The sequence below is a fragment of the Nematolebias whitei genome, chromosome 9 (genome assembly GCF_014905685.2).
Source record: "Nematolebias whitei isolate Nwh7 chromosome 9, NemWhi1, whole genome shotgun sequence".
Classification (NCBI taxonomy): Eukaryota; Metazoa; Chordata; class Actinopteri; order Cyprinodontiformes; family Rivulidae; genus Nematolebias; species Nematolebias whitei.
Genome location: NC_056506.1, coordinates 34,685,784 through 34,697,648, shown reverse-complemented (window position 1 = coordinate 34,697,648; position 11,865 = coordinate 34,685,784). Strand labels below are relative to the sequence as shown.

Sequence of the window (11,865 nt, the reverse complement as noted above, 5' to 3'; positions counted from 1 at the left end):
ATATATATATATATATATATATATATATATATATATATATATATATATATATATATATATCATGGTAGTGTTCAGCTGGTTTCTGTAATGTGACTTATGAGACAATGAATGAAAGAAGAGCGCTGCTAGCTTGTGCATATTGTTTTTAATAAACAGTATAAACTTTTGTTTTATGTTGAGTTTCTTTTTCTAATAATTTCTGTTTTTCATAAATTTTAATATTTGATAGAGCAAGTATATTCACGTATGGTACATATACAAATGATCCATCACAACAGAATGTTTGTGTTCTTACAGTTTCTCTCAGTGCTACAGGACTTACATATCTTTCAAATCCCCCAGAATGCAGACAGTGCAGCTTCTAGACTCCAGTTTTGTAGTTTTGCACAGCAGCTGTTTGTTTGAGGCTTACTGTTCAGTCTGCGTCTCTCTGCCCTTCAGTAACTTGGCAGTCAGGGGGTGACAGACAGGTATGCTGTTACCATGGTGACTAAATGGAGCCGCAAGCAACGACTTTTACATTTATTTTGATCTTGTTTGATCAAAGTTATGGAGTTTAGGGCAGAGGATGTACTGGCACCTTTCAGAATTTTTTGTCCCCTGTCACAGAGCAAACAGGAGGAATTGGAAATACACTCCGTTTATCCGTCCGTCCGTGCCTGTTGTGAGCATGATAACTTGAAAAACAAGTGAGGTATCAAACTTTCATTTTATGTGTGTCTACATGAAAGGTTCCTTTCAAAAATTAGGTTGCCATGTAAAAATCTAAGATGGCTGCCCCCATATATACGTTTCAGCTGGTTAACATGAAAGATAAGCAACGCGCCAACTCCCATTTTAGTGTGTGGCTGATTCCAAGCGTAAAAAGGTCACTATCAAAAAAATTGTGTTGCCAACTCAAAAGCAAAGAGCCATCATCATGCTATGTGAACTGACCCCCCAAACCATTCAAGGAAACTGATTTTTAGTTTTTACATTGCTTAAAAGTATACCAGATCTGTCCCATAAGTAGTCTTCATTGCTGTGTTTCAAGCCAACCTCCTGTTGGAATCTCAGAAGCAGGTTTTTAACACATGCAAAAGGACCCATCTGTCCAAAACACTCATCATGTGTAACAAATGTTTTAGGCCAGATGGCCAACTTGCTACTCACAGAAACAGCCTGACACCAAGGCCAAAATGGTTCAGAAAAAGGTTTGTAGGCTCAATCATCCAGGTAGATAACAAAATAAGATTTTGTTTGGATCTGCACATCACCAGACTCAGGAATGGTTTTAATATATTTATTTTTAAAGCAGCTTCTGGTGGAGGTCTGGGTCCCTGTGTAGGTCCAGTCTGGAGAGAGAGACAAGTTAGTGACTATGAAACGGGTGAGGAGTTTTGAGACTCACTGTGAATTGGTCACTAACCTTCTCGATCTGTGGCGTGGCAAGAACAGAAGCGCTGAGCTTGGTGACGTCACTGTAGCAGTGAGGGCTGCAGCAGGCCAACAGAACAAGGAGCTGCGTGTGGTCCGTGTAGGGCGAGTCCAGAAGCAGGGTCCAGAAAACTTAGCAGGGGTCATTAACAGGCGGTCAGAGAGCTGGTACCAGAACAAAGGCGAGATCCAAAGGCGTAGTTGAAGGAGGAGAAGAAAAGGGTCAATACAGGGTCAGACGAGGCAGACAAATCCAGAGAGGGACAAGGCAAGGCGAGGAGTCAAGGAAACAAGGCTGGGGTCGTGGTCAGGAGTCAGAACAAGGAATCGTTGGATATCTAGTGGCAAAAAGCTTTCAATAATCTGGCACTGAGTGAGAGTATAGCTGGGCTTATAAAGAGAGCAGAGCAGGTGGAACTGATTAGAGATGATTGCTGTGGCTGAGCAGAGGAGGTGTGGTGCAGGGAAACATGAGGTGAGGAAGGGTGACAGGCATTCCTAGATGGAAACCATCCATCCATCCATTTTCTTTACCCGTTTATTCCATTTTGGGTCACGGGGGTCGCTGGTGCCCATGTCCAGCAATCACTGTGCGAGGGGCGGGGTACACCCTGGACGGGTCGCAAGTCCATCACAGGGACACATAGAGACAAACGAGACAAACAACCATTCACTCTCTCACTCACACCTAGGGACAATTTAGAGTTACCAATCAGCCTAACATGCATGTTTTTGGTCTGTGGGAGGAAACCGGAGTACCCGGAGAAAACCCACGCATGCACGGAGAGAACATGCAAACTCCACCCAGAAAGGCCCCCGGACCGGGATTTGAACCAGGGACCTGCTCGCTGAGAGGCAGCAGCTCTACCAGTTGCGCCACTGTGCTGCCCCCTAGATGGAAACATGAAAACTAAAACAAAACAGTGGAAGGAAAGGGTAAAAATGTGACAATCTGAGCCAGTTTCTTAAAAGTAAAGTTTCCTCAAATGATCGGGGTGGACTTTGGGGTGACTGAAGAGTAATCTATGGTAGCCAAGGCCACCATTGGCCACCCCCTGGCTCCGCCATTGTGCTTGGATATGGATGAAATAGCTTCCTTCACTTGCCAGGATCCAGTGTTGCCTGAGAGAAGCAACTACAACAACAACAACAAAAAACTACCTCTGATCTTCTCCACAGTGTAACTCATACCCTCTCGAATATCTAGCACCAGAAACACTAAGGTTTACTTGCATTCACTCTTAAATTCCAGTCCATTAAAAAAAATTAAAAAAAATCACAAAAACTACAAAACTTTCACTCTTCAAATCTCTCAGTGACGGGGGACATTGGCATACTGCTTGTTTAGTTGACGTTGTTTTGAGTGTGAAGTGGATTCACCAACACTTACAGGTATTGCTAACAGAAGTGACTGAAATATAATAAACACACAGCAAATAAAACGTTTCATTGTCTCAGCTGAGCTGACATTATAATTACAGGTGATGGACCTTGTGCACCTTCTGTTTAATCTGGTTTTGTATCACTGTAACAGACGCTTTATTCAACTCTTAATTGTTTCTCATCAAACACTTTAATGTGCTTTTCAAGAAATCACTAAATAAATTTAAATTTTAAGCATAAAGTAAAGAGACGTTTTTGTCATTGTCGTCATACATTTTAGGCATTGATATTATGAATTTTCTAGCTTTATGTTTAAATCTCATTATTTTGGTTTAAATTATTTAAGTAGAAATTTTAATGATTTAAAAAAAAAATCTGTAACACCAGTTATGTGCTGTCCTCTTTCGCTGCAGCCTCCTCCTTGGTGAACATGCGTAGGATCACCCATCCTACAGTCCAACAGATGCTTGCAGGCAAAGCTGTCCTCCCCTGTGTCTTCACCCTCCAGACCAGCTCCTCCGTCCAGCCTCCACACCTCCTGTGGACTCACAGCAGACTGTCAGCAGGAGGCCAAGGGCCTCCTTTGGAGCAGATTGTACTTTCTGCTAAAGGTAAAATAAAAATGTTAATTTTTCATTTTTCATACCAACTTGAGACATTTACATTTTTAGGTTGATTAATTGATTGATTTGATTCAGCTTGTGTGGTTTTAAATGTACTTTATAAATAAATTTATTTCAAAATTACTCAGACGGTCAACTTAAGGCTGAAATAATAATCAATTCAAGTTTTGCACTTTATCACAAGCGTCATTGTTGACCTGAACTCGCCTGAGTGAGTAAAAGGCAGGTTAATAAAGTCACCACATCTGTAAAACTTTACAGGTTTGGTTCAGTCTCGCAGCTTCCATCAACATTGTTTACAGATGTTTGCTTTTCAAAGCTCTGAAGAGCCACAAGAGGAAATATTGGACAACATGAAGCAATTCACTGTCAAAGAGCAACATTTTCTTTATAAATTATAAAGCATCTTGTCTTTCATGCCAAGTAAAAAAAAAAAGATGGGATGGGGACAACTCTCAGCTACTACCAAACCAAAGTTTATCCCAATATCTATAAAACTGACTGATTTATACCTATTTTTATGTTTGGTAAAGTTAACTGGCTGTGCTGGCCATCTTAAAATGGGTTGTCTCCAAAAATTAATCAGTTGTAAATACACATCTAATAATCACTTTAAGAGACTTTCATTAAAATTAAATTAGTGGTTCATGAGATATTTTGCTAACAGATGCACAAACAAACAGACAAGCATACAGCCAGGCTCATTCATAATTGGCCACCTTGTGTAGAGGTGAAGAAGTAGAGGAAAGTTCAATCTAAAAGCAGGACTGATATTACTGTAAATATTTGTGATAAATAAATGTGGTGAGGGGACGTTTGGTGCCTATTAAAGCTTTCATCAAATGATGGGGAGGATTACATCCTGGACAAAGGTCAATTTAGACATCCCAGTTAGCCCAACATGTTTCTGATCATCACTGCCCTGCACTGGGATTATTAATCAGAGTCAAAGCAACATTTGTATTTTACTTCAGCCACTAAGAAAAGTAAAAATATCTTTCAGATTGACTAAAAGCCAATTTATTTATTTCCACAATTTATTATGGAAATAAATCACTGATAAAAAGAAACAGAGCTGGTATTTTGTTTTTGTTTGTTTTATTAGACTCTGATAAAGTTTACGAGCTGCTTCTGAAGCCTGCACACATTTGTAGTGAAGAAAGCTCTCTGTCTGTGCCAAAGGTGATGTAATCAAGGTGAATAAGGCCTTCAGCGGCCGCATCATGCTGCCAGGATACTCTGCCAACCCTCTCGATGCTACCATGGAGATCTCTGGTCTCCGCACCGAGGACTCGGGCACTTACCACTGTCAGGTCGTCATGGGCAACCACCAGGAGAGAGACACCGTGCCTCTGGTGGTCTCTGGTGAGCACAGCAGCCTCTAATGAGACAAAACTATTAAACTATTAAACATTTACTTCAGAGGATGTAAAAAAAAAAAAAAAAAAATCTTCTTAGTTAATGAATTCATTTTATTTAATTTAATTTTTCCAGTGCTGTTTTGATGTGTTAATATACAGCTGCTAATGTAGCTTTTAAAGCACAGCCAACCCCCTTTTAGCTTTGCTTAATTAAACATTATTGCATAAACATCATACTGACTGGTTCAATTGATGCGTCTTTGTGCGAGTGCTGTTTTCATTTCCTTGTTTTATACTTAAATACTTGTGTAATTATTTTAATTGATGTGTTAGGGCCGACTGTGATCATTTTTATGCATGCATTCCTGGGGAATTTCACCAGAATAAAAAAAAGAAGAAAAAAGTTTAATTCAATAGTTTTTACTATTTTGAATAACTTGTCTTTGTGCGTAGGGGTTGTGTTTAACTACCAGGTACCTGATGTTCGTTATGCCCTCACGTTCACCGATGCCCAGCGAGCCTGCGAAGAAAACTCAGCTCAGATTGCGTCGCCGGCCCAGCTGTGGGCAGCGTACTACGATGGGTTTTCCAGCTGTTCAGCTGGATGGTTGGATGATCAGACTGTCCGGTGAGGACTCCATTAGCTCTTTATTTCTTTATGTCACACAATCATTGAGTTATTTGGACCACAACAAATGAGTACACCTACAGGTGCATCCCAAAATATTAGAATATTGTGAAAAAGTTTTTTTTTTTTTTTATCAGTCATTTCAGAAAGTGAAACTCACATTTTAAATAGATTCATTACACATAAAGTGAAATATTTCAAGCCTTTATTTCTTGTAATTGTGATGATTACTGCTGACAAATAAAGAAAAACCAAAACTCAGTGTCTCATAAAATCAGAATATTCCACAGCCAGCTTTTGGTACTTTTGTCAGTATAGGCAGGAGCCGAGTCCTGCTGGAAAATGAAATCAGCATCTCCATAAAGCTCGTCAGCAGAAGGAAGCATGACGTCTCTAAAATGTCCTGCTATAAGTTGCGTTGACTGGAATTCAGAAAACACAGTAGACCAACACCAGCAGAGGACATGGCACCAAACCATCACTGACTGTAGAAACTTCACTCTGGACTTCAAGCAACATGGATTCTGGACCTTCCTACTCTTCCTCCCTGATTCCAAATGACGTACTGGATCTGAAAAAAGGACATTGGACCACTGAGCAACAGGCCAGTTTTTGGTCATCTCAGCCAGGTAAGACACTTCTGACATATCTGGTTCAGGAGTGGCTGGACTTGAGAAATGAGACATTTAGCTCATGTCTAGGAGCTAATCAGCTGATCAGGGTGTGACACCAGGGGTTTACAATACTGAACCTCTTCACAATATTGTAATTTTCTGAGACACAGAATTTTGTTTTTTCCTTATCTGTAAGACACATTCATCAAAATTACAAGAAACAAAGGCTTGAAATATTTCACTCTTTATGTAATGAATCTATGTAAAATATGAGCTTCACTTTCTGAAATGGTTCACACACAATTGAACTTATTCACGATATTATAATTTTTTAGATACACCATATTTACACTGAATGAAAAGAATCTATTTTTTTGTGATTTCTTTGAATTAAGCACTATAATCAAATGAGATTTTGCAAATTGGTCTAGTAATCAGAATCATGTGAGAGCAGATACCTCTCACATGAAAGATTCATTTGAAATCCGAGACACTGATTGATTGTTTTAACTTGATGTTATGAGATTATTGGTGCCGTCAGTGGAAAAAGACAATTCTTTAATTCAACATATCCCTGCTTTATCCCACACAGGCTTGTGTAATCATATTAATAAAGTAAGTTTTTGATTTGTACCTGCAAGATTTATACCTTATGTGAACCTAATTGATGTGTTCAGACCAAACAACAACAACAAAAAACAGGAGGCTATTGGTACCAAAATATACATTTTTGCGAACAGATGTGGTGAAAAAAGATATTGATTGATTGCTCATTTAAACTTTCATTTACCAGCAAATGAGGGGACATTTTTACAGAAAGTCAAAGCATCACAAAGTTTTAGTCTGCCCGCTCTGCTGGCATTAATTCTGAACTGCCTCTTCCTTACCGAGTTACATCTGTTGCTTTATAGGAAGCCCCCCCACCCCCCACCCCCACCCCAGAGAGAACAGACCCACAGTCAAGAAGGAAACAGTCACGGGGAGGCTGATAAACATTTTTGTTGAACTCTCAACAGTCTCCAACCTACACAGACAATCACAGAACAATGGTTGTCATACTGACATGATGTTCACTTCACAGTGACCTATAATTAAATGAGCCATCATAATACAGAACATTTTGTAATATAGTGAAATAATAGTACACGATGCATACATATAGCTGTACTTTCTCTCCCCATCTCCATCTTCTACCTCTTATCTGTAGTTGGGTCGTGGAGGCAACAAGTCCAGGAAAGAAACCCAGACATCCCTCTCCCCAGTGACACTTTCCAGCTCCTCCTGGTGGACCCTGAGGCGTTTCCAGGCCAGCGAAGCTACACCATCCCTCCAGCGAGTTTAGGGTCTGCCCCAGAAGGCTTTTACCAGTGGGACATGCCCAGAAAACTTCTAAAAGGAGGCGTTCGGGAGACATCCTAATCAGATGCCCGAACCACCTCAATTGATTCATTTTGATGTGGAGGAGCAGTGGCTTTACTTCAAGCTCCCCCCAAATGAGAGAGCTCCTCATCCTGTTTCTAAGGCTGAGCCCAGCCAGCCACCCTACAAAGGAAGCTCATTTCGGCCGTTTGCCTCCAGGGTCTCATTCTTTCGGTCATGATCCAAACCTCATGACCATAGGTGAGGGTTGGAACGCAGACAGACCAGTGAGATGAGAGCTTTGCTTTTTGACTCCACTCTTTCTTCACCACTATCGACCGAAGCAACACCCTCATTACAGAGGACGAGGCCCCAGTTTTTTGATCCATCTCTTGCTCCATCCTACCATCACTCATGAGCAAGACGCCCAGATTCTTGAAGACTCCCACCCAACCTGGAGGGGACATTCCATCGGTTTCTGGTTGAGCACCTGAAGATATATTTTGATAGTTGTTTTCATTGGTTTCAGGTTCATTAGTTTGTGTCTAAAGGTATTTTCATCTTCACCTCTAGAAACACTTTCAAAGTGTTAAAGCAGGTGAAAATAAATCACTCATTTCTGAATATCTATAAATCAATCAAACGTTGGAGATCACTGGTTGTTTTAGTTTCAACCACGAGTTAGACAAAACCAATACCACTCATGAATCAGTCTCTCTGTAAACAGAACAGCGCTTTAAATGTTCCTTCACAAAAACTGCAAATTAAAACAGGTTTCTGAAGGTATGATACTAATCCTGGAGCATCTCTGGTGCCAGACACTGAATGCATGAACCCATCATTTATCACTAATATATTTCCTTTTCCTCCACGTTGGTGTGAAAGCTTGTTGTTGCTGAGCCCAGTTCTGTCTGCGGGGAGTCCTGGGATTAGGTTTTCTGTTTGTACGCTGCAGTGAGATTAGCTACAAATTTGTTTTTCACTGCAAAAGAAAATGGAAATGTGGCACGAGAATGCGTGAAGGTGTGAATTGCTTGAGTCTCTCGCTCAGTCTGTGAAGCTGTAAAGCCCCGTCAGGAAAGTGTTTGGTTTTATAGTGTGATAGTAAGAAGGTTTACTCAGTTTTCTTGAAGGTTTTCTGCTCCAATTAGAAATCACAGCTGATTCTTCTCTGGAAACTGCTTTCTTTAAATAAGCCCACTAATTTCCTACATAGAAGACATTTTTAGTGCTTGACCTGTTTCTTCCCAGTCTTTTTTGTCCCTTCATACACTTGGGGAATGTGCTTCTATTAGCGCTCTTGTTTCTTCAATTATTTAAAGTCTGTGTACTTTTAAAGTGAGAGCATATCATTTTATTTGTTGAAATTTAAAATTCTAATAAAAACACATAAAACTGTTCACAAGCTGTTAATGCTGTTCATAAATAGTTCTACAGAAGCTAACGCTCTGTTCTGTCTTCCACATGTTTCTGTCCACAGTTATTCGGTCCAGTCGCCAGAGCTCGGTTGCCATGGACACAAGGAGTACTCAGCTGGAGTGAGAAATTATGGGAAGAGGGACCCAAAAGAGATGTTTGATGTGTACTGTTTTGCCAAAGAACTGGATGGTACGCACGCACACACACTTGCACAAACATAAAACACATCAGTGTCACTGCTGCTGGCTTTTATACTCATACTTGCATCATGTTCTACTGCAACATTAAAGAACAAGAATGGGGATTAAAAATATATATTTTTTAACCTTTTTTCTCCTACTCTAAATATACCCAGTAAAAATAACCGACCCGCAATGACTCAGGCTGAACAGATTTATTTTTATTTTTTTGTGGCACCACAAAGTGATATTCCTACATGTCTCACAGCTCCATTGTTGTTAAAAAGCTGTTGAAAAAATAATAAATGAATAAAAACCTCTAGTTCGTTACATGGCATTGAAACTGCAACATGTCTCAATTTAATCTCAGACTCACTGACAAGTAGTCTCATAGTGTTTTATTTTACCTGATGCAAAAACAACAAAAATCCTTGTTACACAGTTTTAAACATTTTAGCAAAAAAACTACAGTTGAAATAAAATAGGTTATTTTTTTAATTGAAAGTTTTACAATGAAATCCGGGTGGATCTGTCAAGTTGCAGCATAAATATAAATTAAATTAAATTAAATTAGACAAGTAGGAAGTGTTGTTTATTACTACTAAGTCAAATAAATCTACTAATATATGTAAACACACACAATTATTAGAACATTTAGTTGTGTAAAACTAAAATCTAAAGATCTGGATGAACATATTGAGTACTTCAAGGCATTTTTGTTTTTGATAAAGCTATTAAAAACTTTTACCTTGAAAATGAGTGCCACAGACATGACATTGAAGCAACAGAAGTATAAACCAGCTGCTAGCAGCGCACATGTGTTACCTTCAGAATCCAAGTGTGTATGTACTGAATCGATGTGTCTACAACATATGCGTCAAACTCAAGGCCTGGGGGCCACCTCGTTGACATCTTATCTGGCCCCTAAGATGTTGTTTTAAATGTAAAATACTTTTTTCACGTACATTTTTTTCAGTAATCTTTGATTATAATGTCAAAAGTGTAACAGAGAATGTCAAATTAGACCAATCAAACTCTTGTTGAGGAACCTTCAACCAAGAAAAGATGTTGGGTATCTGACTTGAGCTAATGTAACTTCTGAAACCAGACCTTAGTTTGCAAAAGGTTTTAATTTTGGCCCCGTTTTGTAAGTGAGTTTGACACTCCTGCACTGTGGAATCTTCTGTGTAGATGATCCTCTCTCTGACTTTTTGTCCTTTAGGTGAGGTGTTTCACTCCTCGGTTCCAGGCAGACTGTCACTGTCTTCAGCCTCCGATCGCTGCGTGTCCCTTGGGGGCCAGCTGGCTACCGTGGGACAGCTTTATCTGGCGTGGAGGGCCGGCCTAGACAGCTGCGCCCCGGGATGGCTGTCTGACGGCAGCATTCACTACCCGGTGGCCTGGCCTCGTCCAGAATGTGGAGGGAGCCAGCCGGGAGTCCACACCGTCACGCCCAACACCACTGCTGACAACTCGACAGCTTTATACGACGCTTACTGCTACAGAGGTATCATACCATAGCAGAACAACTACTGGCTATAATTATGGATGTTGTGATATTCTTTCAAAGCAACAGAGAAAAAAAACTAAGAAGAAAGGAGAACACATGGTTGAATCTTCCATCTCCATTGTAACCGAAGCTTTGTCGGCTGTTAATGCAGTAACTTTCACAATAAAAGTCTTTGCTGCTGTTGTAGCTATGGCAACACTCATTTCTAATCATGTATCCAAGAACCTGCTGGACTGACAGACGCCTTGAGAGAAGGCAAGAGAGAGAGAGAACAAAGACAGGAAATGTTAAATATCAAGATTTTCAGTTGTCACTACAGCAATCTGTCGTTCGCAAACAATTTAAAAGCTTTTAGACAGGGATTTCAGGGATTCAAGTGGGCAAACATGTCTTTATTTCATTTCTTAGGTAAAGTGAAGGATACAGGCTCTGAGATTTACACCTCCCAGTGGAAGCCCTGGAGCTATCTCACAGGCTCGAGTGATGCTGAGTCTGCAGCGACCGACAGCTCCAATCTGACTACACAGCAAACCACCACGCTCACAGGTTTTACATCCATCTATAACCAGCTCAGATATGTTGTCTTAAACCAGTTTGTCAAGTGGAAAACACATCAGCCACTGTGGAAACAAGTTAGTATTGATTGCACGTCTGACGTTTGTTGCAGCATCCTCAGAAGATGTCGAAGTGTCAACTTCCAACTGGACAGGAACGGTTGAGCTGGAAGAAGAAGAGTCCCCTCACAGCTTCTGTAAGTCTTAGACAGAAACGTGAAAAGTTTTCCAAACTGTTGCTGATTGTTATAACCATCTAAAGCCACAGACCCCTGGTCCTCGGAGTCGTCAGCGTCATTCATTACCCTACAGCTGATCCCAGGTCAGAACTCCTTCGACTGGGGGGATCTGCAGGAGCCCGGGCCCGACTCGGAGGAGTTTCTCAGACCTCCAGCTCACCCGACTCCAGCTGAGAAAAAGGTTAGCTTAAAGACTCAACACTGACGTTTTATGTTATATCTGAAGCTGTTGGGTGCTAACGGTTTGCTCTTTACGTTAGGTGATCTCAAAGATTGTGAAATCCATCTGGAAGCCTTGGAACTACCTGGTGGGGACAGGAGATGAGGAGGGAACCCAAGCACCAAATGAGCACGCGGAAAAAGAGGAGACTGCAACAAAAGAAACTGGAGAAGAATCACATCCCTCCAGCCCTGTATCACCAGGTAGATACATTTAATTTGAATTGACTGCACATAATGTAGAAAGTTTTTTTTTTTTTTTTACTTTGCAACAATGACTGTATCATGTAACGTGCAGAATGAAAAAAGCAAATGAGGTTTGTCTCATTTTCTAATTTGTGCCTCCACATCCTCTCTCTGC

General features: G+C 40.5%; 1 protein-coding gene across 1 annotated transcript in view; it reads left to right on the top strand.

Annotated features, from left to right (window-relative positions):
* Window positions 1-1,360: 1,360 nt before the first annotated feature.
* LOC119414237 (neurocan core protein) overlaps window positions 1,361-11,865 on the top strand; it is a 36,609-nt gene continuing 26,104 nt past the window's right edge. Inside the window, exons 1-10 of the mRNA XM_037681336.1 lie at window positions 1,361-1,584; window positions 3,187-3,410; window positions 4,605-4,787; window positions 5,237-5,411; window positions 8,865-8,992; window positions 10,205-10,489; window positions 10,901-11,038; window positions 11,160-11,243; window positions 11,309-11,466; window positions 11,546-11,708. Coding sequence (XP_037537264.1) covers window positions 1,361-1,584; window positions 3,187-3,410; window positions 4,605-4,787; window positions 5,237-5,411; window positions 8,865-8,992; window positions 10,205-10,489; window positions 10,901-11,038; window positions 11,160-11,243; window positions 11,309-11,466; window positions 11,546-11,708 — 1,762 coding nt within the window. The remainder of the gene's footprint in view (window positions 1,585-3,186; window positions 3,411-4,604; window positions 4,788-5,236; window positions 5,412-8,864; window positions 8,993-10,204; window positions 10,490-10,900; window positions 11,039-11,159; window positions 11,244-11,308; window positions 11,467-11,545; window positions 11,709-11,865) is intronic.